General features: G+C 39.9%; 1 protein-coding gene across 1 annotated transcript; it reads right to left on the reverse strand.

Annotated features, from left to right (window-relative positions):
- Nucleotides 1-5,966: 5,966 nt before the first annotated feature.
- On the reverse strand, nucleotides 5,967-25,641 carry TNFRSF11B (TNF receptor superfamily member 11b). The gene is made up of 5 exons (XM_042461615.1): nucleotides 25,391-25,641; nucleotides 17,140-17,509; nucleotides 10,909-11,106; nucleotides 8,182-8,397; nucleotides 5,967-7,340 (listed from the first exon to the last, which is right to left on the reverse strand). The coding sequence occupies exons 1-5, from the start codon at nucleotides 25,418-25,420 to the stop codon at nucleotides 6,952-6,954; spliced, it is 1,203 nt and encodes a 400-aa protein (XP_042317549.1). The 5' UTR covers nucleotides 25,421-25,641; the 3' UTR covers nucleotides 5,967-6,951.
- Between the last annotated feature and the right edge of the window lie 2,114 nt (nucleotides 25,642-27,755).

Below are 27,755 nucleotides of genomic sequence, written 5' to 3' on the forward strand. Positions count from 1 at the left end.
AATGTCATGGGCACCCATGGTATAATAAAGATAGGCAATACTTCAAAGATCTGCCGTACCTGTGGGAATATTTGGTACTTGTACTAGTAATGTATAACATGCTAGTACTCTGACCTTTTGGTTTTAAAATGGTTTTAAAACAGTTGTAAATATTCTGGATGATTATCTGGAAAATTTACTGTTTCACAAAATCCATGAAACACAGGACAGCAGAGATATCGCTAGAGTTAGGTCTGATCTGCACTGCAGAAATAATGCAGTTTGACACTGCTTTAACTGCCATGGTTCAATGCTATGAAATTCTGAGATTTGTAGAGTCACCATAAATCAGAGATGACTGGAAGGCACAACAATAACAACAAGAAGATATTTAGCCTTCTCTGTCAGAGAGCTCTGCTGCCACAGCAAACTATGAATCCCAGAATTCCATAGCATTGATCCATCACAATTAAAGTGATATTAAACTGTATTAATTCTGCAGTGCATTTAGACCACAGTTACAGAAGCCCTAATGCTGGCTTCTATGTATAGAAGTATAGTGATAGTTATCTTGGTGGTGGCATGGCCACATGTAAAGCTACATCTTTCTAGCAAAGAGAGGACAGAGAATCTTAGAACTGGAAAGAATCTCAAGTACCATCTAATACAACTCCTTTCCACACAGGAGTACACAACTGCAGCATCCCTGAAAGTTGTCCATCCAACTTCTGTTTAAAGACCTCCAAAGATGGAGAGTCAACCACCCTCCAAGGCAATCTATTCCTCAGGTCGGACAGCTCTCCTAGAAAAAAAATCTTCCCAATGTTTCGATGTGATCTCTTTAGAGGAAATGAAGACTGAGAGGTATCATAGCAAACCAGTTGCATGCCTTCAAGTCATTTCTGATTTATATACCCTATAATGGGATTTTCCTGATAGAATTTTTCAGATGGGGTTTACCTTTGCCTTCCTCTGAGGCTGAGAGGGTATGACTTGGCCAAAGTCACCCAGTGGGTTTCTATGGGTGAGGATTTGAATCCTAGTTTCCAAAGTCATACTCCAATGCTTAAACTACTACAGTACATCATGTTGGCTCTTATCAACCCAGTGGTTCCCTTAAAAAGGAATAGTCATCTTGACTATTTGAAACTTGAAGTGGCCACTTACACATCACCCTCCAAAAGAAGACACAGCTTTGCATAATATTTGCACATTCTGATTAAAAAAATTAATGCATTTTGCCACTGATACCACCAGCTGGGTGCAGCTCAGGTAACTTCTGGCTAGAATTGGAGCTCAGCCAACCTCTTTTCAAAAGCGGGAAGCTCCCGGCTTTGCAAATTGGCCAGGTGAGCTTGGATTCTAGCCGCAGGTTACCCAGGTTGCATTCGGCCAGCAGCATCAGCGGCAAAATGCATATGATAATTTCAGGATACATCCAGAATTAGAATTAAATTCAGCAGCAGTAGGTCCTCCTTTTTTAGCGATGCGCTATTCTCCATAGAGGAAGTTACTCTAACTTACAAAGAAATGTAAGCCATCGCACTCCGGTGGAGAAGATAGTGACCAGCTATTGATGGAAGTCCTCTGTTCTTCCTTGGAATAGTGTTTATAAACCTTAGACTAGAATTAGCCTGAACAACCCTTCAAACAGAGGACTATTCCAGAAGTTAGGAAAAGTAACATTTTGGACTGCAACTCGCAGGGATTTAGGAAGTTGCAGACCAAAAAGTATAGTTTCCACGCTCCAGACTGTCCTTTGATAGTCCTTCAAAAAGCAAATTAGGGCATGTGACCACCTCAATCAGACTGACAGTGACTCTCCTGGGTCTCATAGAGGGTCTTTTGAAGTGTTGCAACCTGGAATACTTGCAACCTAAGAAACTAAGCAATGCACAGGGGACATTTACGTATGAGGCCTGTGATCTACCCCAGAGCTATATGGTCTCTCCTTTTCTTCCTGAGCAAATTGTCAAGTTTATATCTCCTTCGCACTGCCTGCTGCCATTTCTCACCCCATGCCCATGAGACTCCTGGTAATTGAAAGGGAAGATGAAAACAGCAGTGTTTCTTTTTTTGATTCTCTCTCCCGCTCCCCCACCACAAAACTCCCCCACTCATCTTCTCACACATCTTCAATAAATGTCACTTCGCACTAAAGACATCCATCCTTCTGCTAGACACAGTGTTTAAAAATTCCCTGCAGATTATACAAGTGCAGTTTGGGGAGAAAGCAACTTTAATGCCTTGTGACAATGAATCAATACAGATTTTATTAAAGCTTTCAGAAAGACATCTTGAGGCCTCTCTCTAAAGTGTGATGCATTCAGGGTGAAGCCAGTCACAGATGGCCTTCTATCTCTCTTCCTCCTGTGCTTTTTGTAGGACTAAGTATTCATTTTAGATGGCAGGAATGGATCCCATGTTGCCTTGGAAAACTCCAAAATCAGCAGTGTGAAGAAATAAATAAACCAATCCCAAGGAAAAGTAATTCAGAAATCTCCAGTAGACTGATGGTGTAAAGTGTGTCATCAGTTCATTGAAATAGTATAGCATGACATGTGTTCTAAGTACACTGTTAATGTACAAATTAAGCATAGGCAGGCATTAAGATGCCCTTAAACTCCAGTATTTATGACTCAACTCCAGGCAGAAGATGAAGGTGCACATTCTCCAGTTTTGGTGGCCTCAGCTCCAGGCAAGAGGCTAGGATTCTGTGAAAGCTATTAAAGCAGCAACGTACTACAATTGGGAAGGCTTAATTGATTTGTTGTTGCAGCAAGTGAAGACTCTGCAGTAGGGCCTTTGGGCCTTTGGATTTTCTTAGCTGGCATCCTCCTTCTTTCCCAGTCATTGTGGTTCTGGGGCTCACTTTCTCTTCTGCATCCACTTTCTCGATAGAAGGAAGCAGGCTAGATTAAATGTTTCTTTTTATTATGTGAGAAGAAAGGATGTTCTAATTTGCCATGCTCTGAGAACAGACCCTTTAGCTAAGATTTCAGTCTTAATTTCTAAATAGGAAACTATGTTCTCCTTGTGATGGTATGAATGGCAACCTATGAGCTATTGGTGTTAGTACCTTATGCTGAACAACATCAGTATAATACTGAATAATATCAACAGAACCAGCTGTACATATCAGATTTTGGCCTAGAAATCTCAGGACCTGGAATTATCCTGAACTGGCAACCCTAGCTGGCATCGTGTTAGGGACATAAACATAGGTAATTTTCCCTTATGTTAGCATATGCTGTTTGGAGGGGACACCATGGGTTTTGGTATGTGCTCCCTCCCTTCATAGAACCAAAAGCCCATTCTTTGATCTTCCATATAGCTTTGAAAGCCTCCTGCATGGTCATTTCGAGCTTTGTGGCAAACAGCCATATTAGGGAAGCATATCCCCCTAGCTAGACATGAAATGATGGAGATTAATATACAGGAGCAAAGTGTACTTATCCCTTTGTTAAACCATGTTATTTGCATGATTGGGAGGAAGATTATCACACACACCCCTTGCACTTATCCCATTCTTTGTCTGTTCATAAATAGTAATGGACCCATCATTTGGTATTAATGGAACATCATCAACACAAAGATCCATTGGGGTCCTCTGGTGGTCTCAGTGCTGCTGTATTCATCCATATCTGGCTGTGAGAATATAACCAGACACTTCTACAATCCTGCTTACTCCCTATGAAGCAAGGCATGGCTGTGTAAGATGGATACCGTAAGATGTCAGAGGCAGTTTGGGCCCCATTCACACTAGCGTTTTTGTGCCAGGTAGATCCAGGGAGATTTGATGATGCAATACCGAATCAAAGTTCCCACTACATTTACTCTGATCGAAATCTCTGTGGCAATTTAACCTTGATGAAGTTCACATTACCATTTTTATCAATTTAAAATGGAGTAGCCATTTTGCTTGTTCTCAGGTTTTTATTTTAAAACTGTCAGTCAAATGATGCTCATCTACATCACACTGTTTGGCTAGCCCCCACCCCATTAGCCTCGGAGGATGACAATGGCAAGCCCTTCAGAACAACCCTTAGCAAGAAACCCTGGGATAGGTTAGTCTGGGGGGGGGACTCACACTCTCCAGCCATATAATAATATGATAACATAATCTCTCAGCAATATAATATGTGTGCGAGAGCTTTAGTTTGCACCAGTTTAGGAGCAGAGTCTGTTGTGGTTTTATTTCTTGGGAAAGGGGAGGACCCCTAACCCACAGCCCCATTAATAGGGTATTTAAAGGTGCAGTCTACTGTGAAATAGCAAATATGTGCATAAACTGTCAAATTTTATTTTTAAAAAATAAACACCATCTAATGATGTTCTCTGGAGAAAACCCTCCCTGGCATTGGTGAGCTCTGAGAATCAGACATCGGTGCAGATAAGGGGACTAAATCACTGGCAGAAGAGAAAAAAAGCCAGGCTGCACTTTAAAGAGACCATTTTCCAAAGTTTGAATTCACTGCATTTCTAGAGCTACTTTTTTCACTTCCGCAATCAAGTGCCGAGAGGGAAAACCAAACGCACTTGGCTGGCAGGGAGAGAGCAAAAAGGTGGGCATGCTCTGCCCCCAGCACATTAACCCCTCCCTCCTGGATTCTCCAAATGGGATCAGGAGCAAGTTCCCATTGGCGGCACCCTGATAAAACCTGGTGTTTTGGAAAAGAATTTGCGCTGCCCCCCCTTGAATTCAGGTCAGGAAAAAATGGCGCAAATGTGAATGGCTCCCTTTTAACCTGGTTTGCAAACTGGTTTATAACATAGTGTGAACGGTCTCTAAGTAAGTTGGATACATGTATGGGTCTCCTTAGTGTAGGTCTACACGAGGCCTACTATGCTACTCTGAATGATATAGGACGGCATCTATAATCTGCTTGGCATTTCCATCTGTATTTATTTTAACTTTTGTAAGCCCAATTGAGTCCCAGGAAAAAAGGTGAGATGATGATGATGATGATGATGATGATGATGATGATGATGATGATGATAGATGGTTGGCATCCTGCTGGTGTCTTAGAGATGCATAATTTCCCTTATGCACGTAGCTGTACATTTTTGACTGATGAGTAACAACTGTATTCAGCTGAAAGTTAAGTTACATGTGGTGTTGTTGCACATTGCTGAGCATTTCATGTACATCAGTGTATAACCTAGTTATGGTTGTACATCCTGTTCAGGGCAGCGTTCCCAGGCATTGCATAATTGTCACTTGCTATTTGATGTTCTTTTGTTGCCTGTTTTATTGAATCATTTCCTATATTGCTATGTATTTTATATGTATTATCCTACTAGAGAGGCCCCTTCCCCACCACCACTCCCTTCTCCTTTTGTGTTGTGTCTTTTTAGATTATAAGCCTGAGGGCAGGGAACCGTCCAATTAAAAAGATTGTATGTACAGCGCTGTGTAAATTTATAGCGCTTTATAAATAAAGGTTAATAATAATAATAATAATAATAATAATAATAATAATAATATGCATTTGGTTGTAAGCAATAAAACTGTAATGAGTTGGTGCAGCAAAACTGATGTGGATCTCCATTGGCATAAAGTTACATTACATCACTTTGATGCAAGATTTCAGCAGGAGAGTTGCTCACATCTAACACAATATTTTTGAAAGGCATATTTACATAAATTTTGAGGGTAGTATTTCCCATTTAGCTATGGATTCCACTGAGAGAAGACAGTGCTATGTCACAAAAACACTACTACATCCAAATAGGGAAAATCTTATACCAGTGGAATTCATGGTGGATTTCAATGGTATCCCTATTGAAAGCTTGCTGTTTGAATGTTGGGACTACCATTACTGCAAAGCACTTCTTATCATAAATGTATATAGAATAAAATGTTGAGGTGGGTACAAGCAGTGGTGGTCTGCTATATCAAGTAGGAAGTTCTAAAGAAACAAACCACAGGGATTAAGTGAAAAAATGTAATAGTTTTATAAAACACATCAAAATCCAACCCATCTTTTAAATATGGTACATTCATGTTCTAAAACAATACCCCATGTACAGCCTGTTCATCATATACTTTCATCATGTAATTCTTTTTTTTAAAAAAATGACTGAATGAAGAAATTACATCCAGAAGATATTGCAATTTATACAGACAAACCTAAGAAACAATCTTTAAAAATCCACAGAAGAAGAATGACGGAAGGATCTGTTATGAAGTATTACATATGTGCGTCTTATAAATACACCTCCTCATCCCTTTTAGCTTGAAAATAAACAGTGTACATTCCATTATTTTTTAAGAAAAAAAATGAGGGTAGAAACAAATGAAATGCAGAAGGCCCTGGCATTTCAAGTGGAAAATGTGAGACTTCTCTTAAAAAGTGGAACTGTAAAGCTTTTGTGCGTGAATGAAGGAACCATTCACCCGGGTTTGGATCCTGGGACTGTATCTCAGTCACATAGGTGCTCCTGAAGAATGATTTAAACTATAGTAGAGAAGTGGGATAACTGTCCCCTGCCCTCTTTATATTTGTGTGTGTATGTGTACACACACACACACACACACACAAATATGCATATTTATATTTGTCCCACCTCATTTCTCCTTCATGGATTCACCATAAGGGACATTCTGCAAGCAACCTTTCAGTAAGAGGTCATCTGTTTCTACCCTTAATTTCATAAAGTTGCCCTATAAGTTAATAAATATATACAACATTCTAGATTTCAGTGAATATAAATAGCCTGGTCTGGTATTTCTCTGCACATCCTATTGGAAATTGTGGATATACAAACACTCCTGATCAGGATTTTAGTGTTATTACAACAACAACAACAACAATAACAACAATTTTTAAAAAGTCTAAGATAGCTCTGAGCTATCCCAGTCAGATATATAAATATAAATAAGCATAACATAGAAAAACATTCCCCCCTCCCCAGATTTAATTATTACTGCTAGCAGCAAATGGTGAATAAAAGAACAGATAGCTGGAACTACCCGCGCCTCACTTTTCCCAAAGGGATCTGATTTCCCAGTATTTCTAACAAAAGCTTCTGGTATAATTTGTGCATTGTGAGACTATGGAGGTACTTGACCACCTTCCGGAGGCCTTGAATGGTTGTCATGGGGAAACGATACGCTTTCAAGTGCTTCAGCCCATATGACAGGCCTTTCATAGTGTCTTGGTCTCTGTTTTTTATTCTCCACAAGTTGAGGAGCTTTAGAACCTGATCTGTGGATTTGCACATCCTCAGAATATGCTCTATTTCTTCCTTCCCTACTTTTTTCCCTGGTAAGTTTTCCATCAGAATGTTGAGCTGCTCAGAGGTGATGTTGAGATGGCCAATATGTTTCAAAATGGTGTTTTCACAAAGATCCATACCTAGAGAAAGCAAAGGGATATGCTTATTTATTTGGATTAACTAAGGCAAGAGATCTGAACTGTTCCATCTACCCTTTTTCCAATTTATTTTAAGCTCTCCCTTAAGCCACTCCTTTCCTAGAGTCAAGAACAAATAGATTTGGTGCTAAAATTCTATGTTAGCTGGAATCACTCCCACATAGATCTACAAATCCCAGGACTTCTGGGATGAAACCAGGATGGTCAAGGCCAGTGTAGTATCAGAGGTGTGATGCAGTGTGGCCAAGATCATGCACCAGAGGTTACAAGACATAACTTTGTGATGACATAGCTATACCTCTGACATGGCATACAAACCTAATGAATTGCAACATTTTGTCTCAGAACATCTTGCACAGTATTCCATTGTGCAACAGGCAGGCTGTGGGCTCTGTTGTCACAATGGTCCCAAATATATAGCTATGTCTCTGCTCCCCTTCTGAGAATATGAACATTGCGCATCATCACAATGGACCTCTATGCCCTTGTAAGTTGGTCTACAATGATATAAATACCTAATAGGATGCTAGCCTTTTTCATTAACACTAGGGCAGTTTTGTGTCTTGAAATCTATAGGTTTGTCCCAATCAGAGTAAACTGATCAAATGAACTGACAAATCATACTGATTCAATGAGTCTCCAAAAGTTGGAATTAACACTAGGATTCAGGTCTGTGTGTCTGCATTCTTTCCCCATTGTCCTGCCCAGCCACTCTGTACTACTGACTATATCTCTTCAGCAGCAATACCAACATCATCACACAAACACAATGTACACTTCCAATATACAAATAACCCTGTTTTTCTGTAATATGTATACATACCCTGAATAATATTCTTGCGGCCTTTGTTCTTTTGCTTCCATAATTTCAGTAGCTGGAAGGTCTGTTCCTGTGTACTGTGCCTTTGTTTTATCTTTTTAACAGTTTCTGCATTGACTTTTATACCAGGTAGACTTTCCTTGAGTGTATTCAGCCAGCTAGGTGTAAGTTTTGTCGGAACAGCAAATCTGAAGAATGCTTCTTCACATAAGGTTATATCTGAAACAGTAATAATAAACATAGTGAAATATAAATATGTGTGGGGAGGAGCTGGGGAGGATAGAAGTCAAAAACAAAATCCATATCCAGGCATATCCAAAATCCAAATCCAAAATGCACAAAACTGTGATACTTTTATTGGACCAACCAAAATGCACAAAACACATGTTGCAAGTTTTTGAAGCTCCACTGGGTTCTTCATCAGATAAAGATGTTAAATATCATACAGGATAAAAATATGACAATGTTAGTCACAAGCCTGCATTTTGTCGAGATGTAGCTGTTCTCAGTCCAGGTGTTATGGAGAGACATTCATGCAGGCAGACCTCTCCACCTTCTGGCAAGTGGGTACTCCGGGAAATAATGGAACTTAAATTTTACAGATATCACTGTTTTGTGGATTTTGTGAGCTGAGATCCTACATCTTCACCTTAGTTATGAGCACATAATTCAGTACTGTTTTCCAGCTTGACTCCCACACCAACTTATCTTAACAGCCAGCAGCTGCTTTGAGCAATGCATTTTTGCTCTGCTGGTAAATGAGGTTTAGCAGGATAATGTTTCCAGACTCATCTCACCAGTGATCTGTGGCATGACAAGGAAATATAATGGGGACCTGCTTCTGATTGCGGATTGTTGGTGGAAAGGGGCTGGGAAAAAAAATCCTGCAGAAACGTTACCAGCAAAACCGACCTCCGTCACTCGGTGAGGCTCACTGGAGTTGAAGGTGGAATTATTTTGAGTGGGTTAATGATTAATGATTGCATTAACAATTGGGGTAATAGAGCCGTAATCATGAATATATAGTAGAATTGAATACAGTGGGCCATTGGTATCTGCAGGGGAATGGTTGAAGGACCCCCTGCCCACCCCCACCCCCTGTGGATACCAAAATCCATGGATGCTCAAGTCCCATTAACTACAATACTGTAATAAATGGTGTGCTGTATATCAAATAGTAAAATCAAGCTTTACTTCGTGGAATTTATATTTTTAAAAAATATTTTCAAGCCATGGATCGTTGAATGCATGGATAAAGAATCCATGGATAAGGAGGGCCGACTGTACTGAGCCGTTATTGATCTATAATTGTAGGTTGTGAATGTGTAGCTGCAATACAGGATGCCAGCCATGGTGTGTGCAAGAAAATATGTAAAGAATGCACTTAGAAATGTGTATGGTGAAAGAAAAATATATAGATATAAGTTGCAAAAAAATAAATTAAGGGATATGCATGCAAATACACACACACAGTGGAACACACTACCTCTGAGTGTGGTGGAGGTTTTTAAACAGTGGCTGGATGGCTATCTATCAGGAGTGCTTTAATTGTGTGTATTCCTGCATGGCAGGGGGTTGGAATGGACGACCTTTGTGGTCTCTTCCAACTCTAAGACTCTATGGTGGGTTACAGACCGCCCTCAAGCGGCTGTTTTCCCACCGCCGCCATTTGCTGCGGAGGGAAGCCCCAGTGGCCAGACTGCGAGGCTTCCCGGCGCAGCAAAAAAGGAGCGCTGAAATGGCGCTCCTTTTCAAAACGCGGAAGTGGCACCGCGAGGGGTGAAGCGCACCCTCACCACATCACTTCCGCTGTGACACGTCTGGACGCTATGCGTCCAAGATGTCAAGATGGCGGCACCCATGTGGATGGGTGTTGCCATTTACGACATGCTCCACGTGTACTACGGAGAAGGGTCGTGAGGAAGGTAAGACCCTTCCTAACCCTAATACAGCCCTTCCTAACCCTAGTAAGCACGGAACGCGTACTTTATGGTGGTCTGTAACCCACCGTTGATTCTATACAGTGTGGTCCAGCTCTAAGGTGACAAAAATGTACCAAAAGGTGTACTATTTTTGTTCATTTTGTTCAGCTGAGAACTCCATCACAAAATTCAGAGAGCTGCCAATTCCCAAAGAAGTGCATTGCAATCTACACATTGCTCTGGGGAGTGCAGATCACAGTGGCTTCTTTTGAAATGCAGACTGAACAAAATCCTTGATTCCATTTATTACTGTATATAAGAAGTCTAGAAACTTTAGTCAAAAATTGATCCAAAAAACCTGACTTGACTTATCCACGGGCCAATGTAAGTACTATACTTTAACTCTTTTGTAAGAAAAGGAGCCATCCCCTGCTGAAAGGCAAGAGTGTAATTTGTCCTGGAAGCATAGATTCTATCTCTTATCCATCCAGCCTTTAATGTGAGAACAAACAGTTAGGTCTGCTGGAATTTTGTAAATTCTTTGACATCTTTTTCCCTTCATTTCATCCTTTAGATCTTTTGTTACCTGTCTCTAGGTTTTACCCTTGACATATCCATGGAGTCATATTAAAATCTATAATATTGGTTCCCAAACCTGCTCTTGATTTATACATGAGGTAGATTTATAGTCAAGTATATATGGTATATATGGGGAAATTCTTGTTTATCAATCAGCTTCAAGGGATTTCCAGTCTGAAGTTCAATAAAGTAATCTAATCATCTTTTCTACTTTTAAATTTGGCCATACCGATTTCACATTGCTGGTCTGATTTGTCAGTCCTTTCTCCCTGGCACACATTGTCACAGGTGGCATCACCCTTCCGCATGATTTTGACACCCAGTGCGCTGCAGTTGGTGTGTTGCTGGCAAGCTGCTTCAGATGATGTTTCATTGGAGAAATAGCCTTCTGGGCAACTTTCACAAACTGTGTCCCTTTCAGGAGTACCTAGGATCATAAACAAGACAATAAAAACAGTTAACAACCAAAACATTTAACAATATAATGTTTCAGGGATCTTCCATATAGAAGAAAACATCTTCAAGGACTGAAATTAAAAAGAACCAGAGAGGCATGTATTTGATTTATATACAGTGGGCCTTCCGTATCCACTGGGAAGTTGGTTCTAAGACTGCCCCCTTCCCCCCAGTACCAAAATCCATTGATGCTCAAGTCCCATTAAATACAATGGCATAGTAGAATTGGTGTCCCTTGTATAAAATGGGAAAAACAATGTTTGGTTTTTGGATATATATATATATATATATATATATATATATTCCAAGCTGTGGATAGTTCGATCCATAGATAATGAATCCATGGATACTGAAGGCCAATTGTATTTCCAAAAGAAAAGCGGTGTTTGTGTCCTATCACAGCTTTTTATTTTAGTATATCAGCTACACATTCAGTAATGTTACATGGTACAGTCTTCCAATGGAGGGACTGTCCCACTTCAGAATTCAGGAGAATTATTGGTATGAATTATTTTGGGGAGAATTGTTTGTGGTTCTTCTTCATAATATAAAATATTATGAATAGAATATAAAAATACAGAATATAAAAATATTATGTATAGAATATAAAATTCTCCCTGGATTCTTAACAGAAGCTTATCAGGAAAAAAGTGAGATGTTAACATGAAAAGAACTCAGACGTGCAATATGGCCAAACAAAGGGTTTACATGTACAGTTTTTGAGAACTTTCTCATACCAGGGACAACTCTGATTAAATTATTTACTCTTTTTTACAAGAGATTTTTGCACCCCTTTAATTCTTTCAGCCCCAATTTCAAATGGCACCATGTCAACCAGTCCTGAGTGTGATAGAAAAATTAAAAAGCCTGTAATTTACTCTTCTTACTGCTGCCAGGTACTTGGAGAGAAGAGATAGCCAAAGGACACCTCCATGGGACATTTCTGAAAGTCCTCTCAAACCTGCATCAGAGTAGGCTTTATCTAGGAATGATGTCACAGAAATAATTTTTCCAAACCATTCCGAGTATCATGTGGCCTTCTTCCAGGTGTTTTGGACTAGAGAGTGAGTTACTGGTGTGTGCTGTATGAAGCTGACATTAGGGCTGATGGAAGCTATAGGCCAAAACATCTGGAGGGCCAAAGGTTGCCCATCCTTGCCTTAAAGATTTCTCCTATCTTCAGAAAATTGAGTGAAATCAATTAATTTGGATAACTCCATAAAATTCTTCCTTAGGTTGCACTGGCACTGCAGAAATAATCCAATTCGACACAACTTTAACTGGCACGGCTCAGTGCTATGGAATTTTGGGTACTGTAGTTTGTTGTGGCACCAGAGCTCTCTGACAGAAGGCTAAATGTCTCACAAAAGTACAATTTCCAGAATTCCAGAGCATTAAGTCATGGCAGTTAAAGTGTCAAATTGCCTTAATTCTGCAGTGTGGATGCAGCTTTTGCCTTAAATTTGTCTGTTCATGTTCTGTGGGCTACATATACCATGCAAGTCATGCAATATAACCCATAGATTGTTTAATAAACTGAAATTATGTAGACAACCTAAAATCACAAATGACTTGAGGAGGAATACAGCAAGCACTTGGTGGTCTGCAGTGAGCAGCTGCCATTCTGCAGATGGTCTCCCATTTTTCTATAAATACAGACAGAATGTAGGTAAATTGTTACATTGGCATTTTGTATATGCATATGCCTTTCCTACATAAATAACATCTTGGCTTTAATTTAGTGATATAGATTGGGCTGGAGTATGAAATTAGAGGTCTATAAACAAAATGTGTTGATGTTTCAAAAATTTTAAAGAGCTCAGGTGGTCAGCAAAGCAGCACAGTGAAGATTATATATTGATTCTTTTTCTTCTGGTTGGCTGGATTATTGCATTATTACTCCATACTCAATAAAATAATATTGATTTCATTCAAATCTGTACATGTCCATGGTTATGAATTGTCCTTGCTGTTTTTACTGATTTTAAACAGTCTTGTGGGTTTTTTTAAACTTGTCAAATGTTTGAATATGCTTTTAGTTTATTTCAGTTATTTTTTGACAGTTTTAAATTCATTAATTTCATTTTCTTATATGCAATATTAGGATTCCATGATATAGATTGGGATATAAATATTTTAAGAAACAAATAAATAATTTATTTAGATGATACATTTGATTAAATTGATATTGTAAACCAGACCAAGCAATTTCTGTATTTAAATTATGGATTTTGAGGAACTTTGACAAGAAAATGATTGACTATTCATTCATTGAGTTTGTTTTTTCTTTCTTTCTTTCTTTCTTTCTTCTTGAAATTGCAAATTTGAATTTGGACTGCATTCAAGAACAAATATTTATTATGGCCATGAATATACATAGCACATAATATAGACCGCAAAACACAAGCAAGAATTATTGCTAATCTATATTGAGAGAAATAGAATAATAATAATAATAATAATAATAATAATAATAATAATAATAATAATTTTTATTTATAGACCGCTATTCCGCAGTGATCATAGCGGTGTACAATAAAATTCCAAAACAATACAAAAAATTGCAAGGCCTCTCTCCCCCTCAAGATGGTGGTTGGAGGAGGGCTCTTTTTCTTCAGGCCTGGACTCTCTCCCCCTCAAGATGGTGGTTGGAGGAGGGCTCTTTGTCTTCCAGGCCTGGCCATTCTCCCCCTCAAGATGGTGGTTGGAGGAGGGCCCTTTGTCTTCCAGATAGAAGCTCTAGGAATGCATTGTTTTGGTTACCACTTTATTTTTTGGCTTCAAGACCTTTAAGGTCATGCATCCAATTAAGAGAACCCACACCATTTATGAAATATGACCAGACTATATTCTCTTGCCATAGAAGACTTGCAGGGCAAGGTCTTCTCTTACCTGGCCCTATTTCTGTGGAATTTCTATCCCAGGGACTCTTGGTTGTACATATAACTACAGATTTAGGAAGGAGTGAAAACCTTTTTTTAAAAGTAGGATTTTAGGCTTTTCCATGAATCTTACCCATGCATTTGCCAAAAGTGGTAAAAGTAGTTCTCCAAGATTTCTGTTTAATAATATTAAGAGATCACCTTACTCCTTCAGTTAGTTGGCTCCTTTCTAAATGTTTAGTTTTATTCTTCTTGATCTTGCAAGCACCATTATGTGTCTATCAGTCCTGATGCAGCTCATGTACTTCTTTCTTAGTTTGTACTTTCTGAAGACTGAGGGTATGTCTACATGGGCCAATTACATTGGGTTTCTCCTCTGCCTTCAGAACAACTTGTCTACATGATACAGGGCCAAAGAAGTAACATACACACACACACACATACACACACAGAAAGAGAGAGAGAGAGACTTGGAGCTTTATCGCACTGCATTCCTTCCGTTCCTTCCATTCCGTTCTGAGCACGGAACGGAAGGAGTAGGGACGAGTGCGGAACGAGTGGGGGACAGATTTTACCGCACACACTTGTCCCTCATTCGTTCCGTTCCCCCTCTCTTAGGATTGGCCTTAGTTAGGATTGTCCATGCCATTGTATTTCTCATTTCTATGAACGGTTGTGAGAGCTGGACAGTGAAGAAAACTGATAGGAAGTAAATCAACTCATTTGAGATGTTTGTGTTGGAGAAGAGTGCTGAGAATACTGTGAAATGCAAAAAAGACCAGTGGATGGGTCCTAGAACAAATCAGACCTGAACTCTCCCTAGAAGCAAAGATGACTAAACTGAGGTTGTCGTATTTAGGCCATACCATAAGAAGAAACGACTGACTAGAAAAGACAATAATGCTTGGTAAGGTAGAAGGCAATAGGAAAAGAGGAAGGTCACATTATAGATGAATAGATCCAATCAGAGAAGCCACAGCCATGAGTCTGTAAGAGCTGAGCAAGTTAGTTAAGGATAGGGTGGCTTGGAGGTCTCATTCATACGTCACCACAGGTTGAAGTCGACTTGAAGGCAAAAGAGAAGGGGGAAATGAGGGGGAGGAGAGAAAGACTAGGACATTTTAAAAGTGGGATGACAGAGGATTAATCAGGATTGTCCCAACCAAATCAGGGCAGTTGGAGGGTATGCATATCTCTCTTGATGCCTAGTTTGATCCTAAACTCACTGGTCTTGGATATAGTAGTCAGTGACATTACCTTCTTTAAAAATAGGTAAAAGTTTAGATGAAGTTACGCATGTATACGCATGATAAGTTAGAAATTTTAATTAAAAAATGGACCTGAAAAACCTGAGCTGATTTACCCATGGGTCAATGTAAGTATTGTACTTTAACGCCTACTATCTATCTATCTATCTATCTATCTATCTATCTATCTATCAGAACTATCCCCTATAGTGAAAGGCTAGAGTGTGATCTTTCCTAGAAGCATGACCGTCCCCCCTTCTACTTTCTTATCCATCCAGCCTTTGGTGTGAGTAAAAACAGTTATGCCTGCTGGGATTTTGTAAATTCTTTGGCATTGCTACTTCCTTTTTTAACAAAACAAAATAAAAACCACTGCACTGTTTATAATTCTGAAGTCAATAACATCCATGCTTTTGTTCTCTGTTTCAGTAATAAATGCTGGTATCTTGAATTGCTGAAGGCCACCAGTCAAGAAGTTGTGCTGCAAATATGACACAAATGTAGAGTTATGGGCAGTTGATAGAAGGTGGGCTCTTTTCATCTGCCACTATGATTAGCCTCCCACAAAAGATCTTGGTGACAGACTCAATGAGAAATTGTTTATTAATTTATGTCCTCCTTGCTGCAAGCCCCAGCTTGGCCTCTAAGATGTCTATGGCTATAGGGAACAGGCTAACGCAAACAAAGAATTCATGTAGCTTTATTTATCAGAATTTCTTCAGTAAACTTCAGCATATCAGCATATCTTTAAACACATTGTTAGAGGCTTTATCCCTTCTAGAAATGCAAGATTCGCCTAACTTGTTTGGCATGGGAATCATTAGCATACGCACAAACACTATGAGTATCCATTTGTGACACTGGTAATTAATTACTGCCACACATTTGTGATGACTTTTGCTATTACACTAATATTCTTATAATTACTCTCTGGGTACTCTATCAGTTAACACTTCTGCTGTTTGTCAAGGTGCAGGGAGGCTTGAAACTGCATTTTTGCCAATGAAAAATGTTATTAGCTATCACCCATAAATACTGCATCCCAGATAATGTCCCAAGAAAGAGGTCGATCCATCATGTTTCTCATTAGAATGCAATTTGCAGCTGCCATTAAATTACCCATTACAGTAAGAGCTGAACATTTTGCCACTGTGAGCAACATTACTTTTGGCGGCAACCCAGAGAGATGTTTAGAAGGACAGCTTCTGTTTTCCTACAAACGTTGCAATGTTTTACTGTCTGTCAGTTTCAAATGGGCATGTTTGTTTTAGCACCTTTTAAGGGTAAGTGACTGTTGTTAGCAGTTTTCTACAGGCCTCTGGTGTGCCCTTCATGAAGCATCCAACCATACATAGGTTGTGGGTAGAGTTGTGGTTATTTGCGCATTGTGCATTATGTCATTTATTGCAAAGAAAAGCACAACCAAAAAAGTAGAGCAAAGAAGACACAAATTTGCATAATACTGTATATATGAATTCATATGCATAGGTGCCAATTTAGAAGTAAATGTAATTTTAATAGAAAGGCAATACACTAGAGAAGCCTAGGAAAAAGTTACCTGTGCGCTCACCTGGACATCTGTCTTTGTGATAACTTTGGATGGGGAGTTTCAAGGCTCCTTCTTCCCTTGTTTTTGTTTTATAACTTTAAATTGGACCCTGACTTCCTTCAAATCAAGGGTGTCTTCCAATAAGGGCCTTCAAATGGGCAATCTTTTAAATTGAGATTTACTGAGTCTACGAAAGCTCATGCTATGATTTGTTTTGCATAGATAGCCTCAAAGGTGCTGCAAGATCCCTTTGCTCATCACAGGCAAACAAGAACTGGCTATTTATAGCCCAAATAAAGCATTCTACCCCCCAAACAGGCACATACCTTGCTGAACAACGCCAAAACCTGGAGGGCATGCTGTGTGCTTTAGGCAGAATTCTAGTTCGAGGTGCCGTCCTTCAATGCACTCACAGACACGGTTCTTAGTGCTGCTGCATTCGACCTTCTCATACTGCAGTTCCTTGCACACCACATTGCAATACTGGCACTCTTCGTTGCTGTTCCAGTCATCTGCGTAGTACTGATCTGGACAGGGAGCACACTCAGTCTTCGAGGAAGTCGTACAATGCTGTTTAACATAGGTTCCAGGAGGGCACTGGTCACAAATCAGCTGACGAGAAGTTGTAGGGTCATAATGGAGGTACTTTGGGGGAAGAGTCTCCTGGATAGTCCATTTCACAACGATGTTCAAAAGCTATTAGGAGAAACACAGCACAAATTTATAGTAGTGTACTTTTTATTTTTTAAATTTTGTTTTGCAACACACCAGTATCACTTGAGGACAGATTTACAGTAGGACAACTATGAATACTATAATTCATTTATTTTTTTGCTTGCAAATGTGTAAATGTCTTTCCTGCTCAGGATCTGAAATACCACTGCCACTACCAGCAGCTGCCAGCCAGAATATATATCAGATAGAAAATCACACATCTGGGAACCTTAAGGAAGCACAATTACCCAGTGAAGTGAGACATATAGTCTTGCTTTAGTAATAAAATAAAATTTTAAAAAGTGTTTAGGGGTATGTATATAAACCAGAAGGAAACTTCCAATGATGTACAGTATTTTAAAGGAAAAATACATTTTTGGTGAGTGGCAGCTTATAGCAGAATTTAGGGGGGAAATTGGCTTCCAGACCAATGTGGTTTCCACGAGGCAGTGAATCCACTCTTGTATTAAGCTGAACTTTAAAAGAGTTACAAAAGGTGCTGACCCTTAACCCCCCCCCCCTCCCATTTTGAACACCTTTGGTAACTTTTTGAAACTTTGGATTAAAAACTGGAGTGAATTCATTGGCCCACTGACATGAAAGCCATCATCTGGCACTGGTCCAGACTCATTCAAGTTCAATAATGAAGGACAGACAGCCACAGGTATTCACTTCTTATATTCAGAAATGATAGGAAGTGAGTTTCTCAAAGATCTACTCAAATAGTGGAGCCACAAAAACTGATTCTGTACCCTATATTTTTCTTTATAAAAATCTTTTTCTGTCATCAGTACTGGTGGCAAGAGTAGAGTCCATAGAACTCTGTCTTTGGTGGCCCAGTCTCCATTGTCTTTTCTCCCTGGGAGTGCCATAACACAACAAGCCTCCTCCAGAGAACACTGTGTACAAGTCCTGGGGCATTTTGAGGAGAGTCAGACTCCAGAAGAAAGAGTCCTGTAACTCTGACCTTGCTACAGCCATGAGTAGTAGCACAGAAATTTAAAATATTCGTGCCCACAGTGGCATGTTTGGTGCTCTCCAGCCAGTGAAATGGTACCAAGGTTCACAGTCCATGATCAAGGCTGTGAAATACAGCTGTCATTTCATCACAGTCCAATTTCTGTGGAAGATGTGCACGGATTCCTCAATGGCTAAAATAGCTTTGAAATTCATTGCTAGTATCTGAACCAAAATCTCTTCCAGATGTTATGGCCTTCTTCTCAACCCTGACCACTGGGCACATGGTCTGAGGCCAAAGGGAACTGTAGTCACTATCAACAAAATGTCTGGAGAGTATTAGGTTAGAGAAGGTATATCAAAGGCATATCAAGTTTTCAAAAATCACTCCAAATGCATTTGAAATGACCTTCATGCTGTCTCACATATCATTTCCTACACTGATAAATGGCCTGGGGAATATTACTGTTGTGTGCCTTACAGTTGTAAACTTTCTGTTTACAGCTACAGATGGAAATACCTCTGATAGTCTTCCATTTTCATCTCAGGACCAAACAGAGGTTTGTAGTCTCCTGAATTTTTCCTCAGAAGAGGATTTTGAAAAGGAAATGAGGTTACATTAATTTCCTTTCAAACCTGGAAACACCCTTTCCAATGATTTCCAAATGGAAACCCAAATGCCATGTGCTCCCTACCCTGTGAAATAAATGTGAATTGGATGACAATTGGAAATACAGCCCAAGCGCCTTCAGGCGTCTTGCTCCCTTCAATCACAGCCATGTGGAGGTAAAGAAACTAGTTTTTCAGACTTCAGAAATATGATTATATGCTTTGGCTTTGGGGTTTCTGCATAAACCACAGAAGAATGTTTGAATTTACTGAAACAGATAAAGCACTCTCTGTTTGGAATTCCAAACACATCCTGAAGACTGATTTTCCATTGAAAAGCACTGCCAAGGTTTGGATGGGCTCCAAAGTCCAATCTCTAAATCCTGGTGCTCTTTTTTTTCCCCCTTTCCCTCCTTCAAGTTTAAGAACATTGTAATTGCTTTTGGCTGAAAACCTAGCTGGGCCACCATTTTGGGCTAAACCCAATGTTAGGCCTATCTAGAATAAACCCATCTAAATCAATGGGACGTATATAAGTGGGGACTTACAAGTCCCCAATCATTTCAATAAGCCTCCTCAAATTGGGGCTGACCCTGGATCTAGCCATTTCCAAGAGTAGTAGCTACAAGCTCATCAACATGGCTTGACTGTCAAGAGCTTCCCTCCCTCTCTGGCCAATTATTTGTTCACAGCACCTGGAATTCAGGGATATAGTGAAGTTGGAGATTCAGATCAGCTGCCATGGGAAATCCTTCAGAGACTGGGTCTATGACCACATGAGTGTGGTAAAGAATTATTCAATGTGTGAAGCAGGACTTGAATTGATCATTTGCTGGTCAGTCCTGAAACAACATTGGGTAGCCCTGATATCTATCACTAGAAGAGTATAATGTCGTCTTTTTTTGATATTCCTTGGTAAATATCATTAAGTTACATTACCAGTAGTTACCTTACCAGTAATGTAAGTTACATTACCAGAAAATAGATTTAAAACAAACCCCTCAGATGTGTGTGTGTGGAGAGGATTAGACAAAAAACAGGCTATAGCTTAGAAAAGTTACTTTTTAAAACTTTGCTTCCAAGGATTTATCAGGTAGCATAGCCAGTCTAGTTGGGATGAACAATTGCTTTTAAGTCATTTTCTTTAAATTCAAAAACAAAGATTGTTGTTACAGTATTCCCTGTTAGCCAAAGAAATAATATGTTCCAGGTAGCTTCATTATTTGTAACACATTACTTCCTATCCCTTATCTGGGCATTAGCCCTATTAAATACAGCAGGCCTTGTTTGCTTGTTTGTTTTGTTTATTTAAAGTATGATTTTTTTGGCTGTCAACCGACCAGGGTCCTCTAGGTAATGTGAAACTAGGGGGGGGGGGGGAATAACATTTCTAAGTAAACATGTGTAGGGCAGAGGAGTCATCTCAATATTCGATTACAACTGTTTTACAGATGAAGAAATTAAATTGTTAAGCTATCAAAATGTCAGCTGCAGTTGGTTCCTCATGTACATGAGAAGTCATCCATGTCTAATAAAATGTTGTCAACTTCTGATGATTCTTTTCATCCACTAGATGTTGCTGTGGGTTCTAAGGCATTCATCGTACATTTTACAAATATATCCTAATTCAAGATGCAGTTAAGACAGTGATGGCAAATAATTCAACAGTTCTTGTATCCAACTAACACCTGCAGTGGTGACTGGTGAAATACATCTTGTCTCATGCTGAAGCTGCTGGTACTATCTATCTCAGCTGGGTGGTGAATCTACTGTAGGCGTTAATCTGAACTTCAAACTAGCTATCCAAGAAGCAGGTCCTATATTTTAAGGATAAGATTAAAACTGTCCCTGGTCCTATGTTGCAGTGGATCACTACAAAAAGAGACCCAGTGTTGGACTACAATTCTGGAGATCAGGGCTTAATTCCCCACTCAGCCATGGAAACCCACTGGGTGACCCTGGGCAAGTCACACATTCTCAGGCCCAGAAAACCCCATGATAGGTTTGCTTTAGGGTCACCATAAGTCAGACATGACTTGAAAGTACAACAACAACAACACACTAGAAAAGAGTTTGGCAATGTAGAGTCAATAGCCTCTGACTATCCTGAAACCTTGTAACTACCCTGATAACACTTCTCAGTTGATTCCTAGTGTGAAGATAACTTAAATACCAGAGAAAAACAGTGGTGGGCAGTCCAAGGAAAAACTAAGGCCTGTTACAGACAGCCAAAATAAAGCTGCTCCGAGTCACAGTGGAGGTATGGTGTTTCAATGATGCATGCGTTGTAAGAGTCCAGAAGTCGCACCAAAGCCACGCTCCAGCCCTAAGGACTGGAGCGTGGCTTTGGTGTGGCGTCTGGACTCATAGGACACATGCATCATTGAAACACCATACCTCCACTGTGACTCAAAGCAGCTTTATTTTGGCTGTCTGTAACAGGCCTATGGAAGTTCATGTATGGCATGTATGTGGTCATACTAACCTGTGCATCTGAATCAAATTGAGCTGGAAATGATTTAATGGAGAGCTGCTGTCAGTCACTGTAGACTAGTGGCTGGGGAAACTGTCATCCTCTGCATGTTTTAGGATTGCAGTTCCCATAAATCTTCACCACTGACTACACTGGTGGGGATTGATTCTGATTGTAAGTCAAAAATGTCTGGAAACACTGTGCTCCAACCCTTATATATATTGTACTCTGCCAAGTGAACCAATGCTCCAACCATATGAATCACATTTATGTCACATCTGCACATGCTCAGAGACTCTCATGCTTCAAAGCTGAACCTTGCTTGCAAGTGACCTCTGCAACAATATGTTGCAGGATGGACTCCTATGAGTTTTTCAGGACTGTAGTCACTTCAACTTTTCCTACCACATCTTGAATTTTCCAGTTTTTTTTTTTTCCCCCTAGGGGGCACCTCTCCCTCAACTATGTTCAGTCCTAGCCAGTTTGTTTTGGGAGGCTTCCTTACCATTTTGTGTTTTTCCCCTAAATGTTTGTTTGAACTTCTGCAAACCTTGGGGTTCTCCACAGCCTGCTGATATGTGGGGGAAGAGATCATCATATAGCTACACAGAATTGAGATAACAACTGACTGTAAAATAGTTGATGTTGATGATCCTCTTATGTATCTACAATGCTCTTTTGGCTAGCTAAGCAACAACAATGGAATTTGAAAGGATGATTGGAGTATGCCTTTTTAACTTCACCCTTTCTCCTTGGAGCTTTAGGTGGCATATATCATCCTGATCTCCATTTTATTCTCATAACAGCCCAGAAAGGTCAGTTGGGCTGAAGGATACTGACAGACTCAGGGTCACTCTGTATGAAGCCAGTGGATATGTAAATCTGAATCTATCCAAACCTAGGCTGACACTCTAGCCTCGACATTGTTCCATTCTGCCTCTTGATATCTCAAATTAAAGCCCTTCATGTTTCAAGAAAAAAATTGTAGTGTTTCAGACTTGGCTAATTCAAAGCATTTCCCCCAGGCTGCCTGATGCTTGAGGATCGTTCTCAGGATTGAGATGAAAACTAAAAATGAGAAAAGTTAAGAAGTTGTGAAGTACAATTCCCAGAATCCTAGCCATCTTAGTCAGTAGCGGATTCTGGGAGTTGTAATCCAAGAACTTATTTTTTGCAAACTGTGGTGACAATTCAGGGTGACCAGATGCCTAACTGCAAGTTAGGACAAGACACTGCAAAAGTAGGACATTCAAGAAAAATGCAGGACAATCCAACATTAATAACTAAAAACATTCATATAAATGTAAATTCATGCTTCTTCATCATGTTCAAAATGGAGGACATTTTGGAATCCCACTTGGACAAAGATTCAAATGTAGCGCATGTCCAGGAAAGGGAGGACATCTGGTCATCCTGTGGCAATGCCACTCACAGCAGCTCACATAACCAGACTTTTGCTGGAAATGACAGCACAGGGAGACCTAATGTCCTCAGATTTCCTGCACTGTTTCTGCATTTTAGAGTGAAATTATGTAACTGTTTTACACCAGCAAGACCTACCCTGTAATTTAGTTGATGCAGTGTACATGACTTTTGGAGTTAGCTTTCTGTACCTGCATAAATTATACTTGAGCAGCAGCCTTTTCCAACAGAATTCTTGTCCAATATATTGGAATGTGCCCCATCATCCCCACTTAGCATGGTCATACTGACTGGAGTTATAGGAGTGGTAGTCCCATACAATTCCTATGGGATTCTGGGATTTGGGCAGATTAGGCAGGGATATTGAAACTTTTCAACCAAAGAGCTTTAATATCTCCCCAACTACATATCCCAGGATACCACAGGATGCAGCCATAATCACTGAATTAGTATATAGCACTATAATTGTGCAAAACAACAGTGAGGCATAGTTTATTTTGCCTACATAGAAAATAATCAGATTTAAAGAAAGACATGTTCAATCATTACTCTCTGAAGGATCTCAATAATTCACCTAATGCATGATCCATTGAAGGTGCACATGAAGCAAAGCTGACAGACAAACAAGCATTCACTATTCATCATCATCCTTCCCTATCCTTTTTTAAAGATGAAACATGTTGAGCATACATTGAATCACCTCTAGGTAACATCTGGCATCACTCCACTATATTAGTCACAAGGAAATAATTCCCTGCTATGATTTCTGTGGGTGTTTCGAAATATAGTTGTAGGTTTTGTTTCCTCAGCACATCTTGTGCCCAGGTTGGGATGTCAATCCCATACATTGTCTCACAAGGCTAGCCAGAGAAAGAGATAGAAAGAGAAGGGGGGAAGGGGGGAGAGAGAAAGAAAGGAATGGAGGAATGAGCACTCACAAATCATTTACAAAGCAAACCAATGGCTCTGGTATACACACAGGAGTGCTAATGGTTAGTAAAGCTCAATTGTACCACTGTCTTCAGCATCATAGAAAACCTTGCACAGGCAGTGGACACAAGCAAGTGGAACTGTACCTACAGATGATGTACAAAGATCTGAACTATGCGAAGTATGGAAAACTTCCATTTGTGGACTATGCTGGCTGAGGGATTCTGAAAGTTGCAATCCAAAAAGGTAAACTTTCCAAGCTCTGGGATGGTGGCTGTTTATAGCATGAGGAAGTAATACTATAGCTAAGATTCAATTTTTGACAGCTGGCATTCAAGTATATGCAAATCAGTGAGGCTAGATTTTTTAAAATCTCAACTGGATTCATTTGAAATGAATTTAACTGAAATTTCCTCTGGATCAAAATTCCTTCTGTTGGAGACATTTTGTAAATTTTTACAATGGTCTTGACACGTAAAAACCAAATGAAATTCTCAGCCATCTCCACCAGCCAAATTCAGTGGGTACAAGTATGTCCAGTAGAGAGGATTCTTACCTGCCATGGGTGGTGCTCTTTAAAAATGAGGAGCCTCACAGAGAAAAAAAGGTGGCAACCCTAAACTTTCAGAACCATAAGTACAGAATCACAGAATCATAAAGTTGGAAGGTTTCAAAGCCTGACTTTTCGGATTGCCAAGCACTCAGCCTTAATTTCTCCTTTTTAGAAAAACCAGCAACCCTCAAATTCTTCCCCTTAAGAAATTTGTAAATTTTGACAAATTATTTTCGAAAAATAAAATAAACCAATGAAAAGTGTCACCCATCCTTCTTGGAGACTCTGGATAGCTTCTGTCCTCAGCACAATGGTAAAGATGAACTGAGAAGCTGACACTTTACAGGGCAAGCTTGGACAAGTTCCTTTTTTTGCCCACAACCTTCAGAATCCACCAGCCAGTATGGCCCCTGTTACCTGACTCCATTGGCTGGAGATTTCTGAGACCTGTCCTGCAGAAATAATCTATCCACACTCTGGAAAGCAACCTCACATGCATCACACATGCCAACCTACAAAAATAAAAGAAAGCACATCTATCCATAACCCAGTCCAAAGCCCATCAATTTGCTCTTGTTATTTCCTGGTCTCTGCCTCCACAGATAATCCTGATAATATTCAACAGATACAAACATTTACAGTAGTATAAGTGACATCCTATGATGGTCAGGACTATTGGTGATGCCCATAGGCATGTTGATCATTTCCTCCTTGGAAGAAGGATACTTCATTCCTTTGCCCTAGGAGGCTACTATGATGAAAAACCAGCAAGCTTGCTAGTAAAGACCTTGTGTGTGTGTGTGTGTGTGTGTGTATAAAAGCAAAAAACAAAACAGGCATCAGAAAATAGGGAAAATGCTCTCGACACTCTGATTGTGTTGTTTCCAAAGCAGTCGTCAGCCTTTGGGCAAGGACTTACCACAAGCGTGCAGTACAGGAACTTGTTCATTGTGGTCGCTTTAAAACCCTCAGAGATCTGGGAAATGAAGGAGACAAGCTTAGAGAGTCCTCCACTCTCTTTGCAGCTTGCAAAGACTGCCACCAGCACATTAAAAGCCTGTTTATATATCTTCTACAGCCACACGGAACAGGAAACCTGAGCTTGGCTTTGAGTGCTCATTCCCTCCCCATGATCAATTCCTTTCAGATTTTTCCCCCTTTGGTTTTTGTTTTTGTTTTAGGGAACCTGTAGATGATGACTTCATGTAATTTCTTTCAGCACTAGTCAACCACAAGCTAGGAAGGAGGGGAGAAGGAGAAAGGGAGGGTGTGCCAACCAGGATCCGGGCACAGTGATGGGTTAACTAATTACTGTCTGCCAGACACCTCCTCTGTTGGGTTACTGCCCACCCCTTTCCTGGGCAAAGAGGGGGAGTCCAAACAGACTGATCTACAAAACAACAAGGGATGAATTATTCACAGGCTGCCCTGGCTGGCTGTTATAGAAACCATGTTTTTAAAATATCTTCCTCTGTGACTGAATCTTCTTCAAGGTCCTGCTCTGGACCACTCCCCCTCATCTGCTTTTCTGCTGAAACATTTCCCTTTTTAAGCCAAAGCTGACATGAGTAATGGTGACATATTTATAAATTTCTTCTGGGTCCTGTTTGAAACAGCCCAATTGAAAACAATTTAACACATATTGTTTTTAAATGTCAAAGCTGTCTGTATTTTTCTTAATGCATTCAACAGATATTTTCTGTTTCATCCAAGGGTGTGGAAAAGATACCTTGTTGGATTACAGTTCCCAGGATCTCCCAGCTAGGATTGTCTCATGGGATTCTGGAAGTTGTAGTCCCAAAAAGTAACCTTTTCAAGCTTTTATTAATCCCAGACATAACTTTTAAAGATAGGACACTCATGTTTTCACCTTATAGATGGAGAAGCTAAGTCACTGTAAGATGAAACTGCTTTAAAAAAATCTTATTTTACTTGCATGCATTTTTAATTGAATTTTTTAAAAGGGGATGATAGAGGCAATTTGAAAGCACCACAAGAGACTTGACACATCTTTCTGGCATGGGAAGAAAATTACCAATCTAGTTTTCAACTTGCTGGCATGGCTACAAACTTATGTGGGAAAATTGGATTCACATTTTCAGCTAGGAATGGGAAATATGTAGTCCCCAGATGTTATTGGACCACATCTTCCACCATTCCTCATCACTTGACTATACTGGCAAGGCCTGATGGAAGTTGCTGTCCAACAGCATTAAACAGTTCCACTTCCTCTGTGAGTGACAAATATGCTGACAATACAAGGAAAAGGCACAATGTAGACCCAGGTTTTTCCCAGAGAGGAATTGTCACTTTGTGTTGCAGCTTATTTACCATTCAGACATTCTGGTTTATTGATGCAAATGACCATTTGTAAAAGAGTGTAGATTCCTATGATCACCTCTGCTGTAGCCTTGCAAATATGGATGGAATTACACAATGGCTGGTATCTGGCTTTGGGAGATGTACGTGTTGCATGTAGCTACACAGTTCACGTCCGGGTTATTTGAAGGCTTGTATTTTCCCATATGAACCTGTCCATGTTTTGAGATCTTCTGGAGAAACCTTTCTGTCTGAGTCTATACCATCATGGGAACATGATAGCATAAGCTGGACTTACTTGAAAGTTGGACTTAATGCTATTACATTCACAACTCACTAACAAGATGCCAGTCTTTGTATAGAGTATACTGAAATTTAATTGGACTTAAAGCGTACAGTCATTTAAATAGAAGATGCCTTCAAAAAGAGAGGGTCTTCTGATATCTCTGCTCCACAAAGCAGCACACATGACCACTCTACTTCCTCTTCTTGCCTCTCCTTTCAAAATGCAACCCCAGAAGTTGGATTTCCAAAACACAGAGAAAAATCCAAATATATGGAAGGTGTTTTTCCATTCTAAATCATATGTTACTAGGTGTCAGGCATGTTTACTAACTCACCTGACCACACACCCCTGTGTTAGTCATCTGTGGTAGGGTGGATGAAAGGAGTTAAAATACACAACTCTTTTCCACTTCATGAAAATGTCTTCCCTGCTTGACCAACAGCATTTCACATTTGCTGTTGGTAAGCTGTATGACTATTTACCACCCTGGTGCTTTTTTCTTTATCATAGGCCTGTGATAAAGACCACTTCTATGCACTGTTCCAATGTACTGTTACCACCCATTGATTTAAATTCCCCTTGCATAGCAACACAATGGTATGGTGCTGGGATTATACTTGGGATCCTACTTCCTGTCTGTGATACTTTCTTTCCCCACCAATCCTGGTGAGAGGATGAG

Source organism: Sceloporus undulatus, chromosome 4, assembly GCF_019175285.1.
Source record: "Sceloporus undulatus isolate JIND9_A2432 ecotype Alabama chromosome 4, SceUnd_v1.1, whole genome shotgun sequence".
Classification (NCBI taxonomy): Eukaryota; Metazoa; Chordata; class Lepidosauria; order Squamata; family Phrynosomatidae; genus Sceloporus; species Sceloporus undulatus.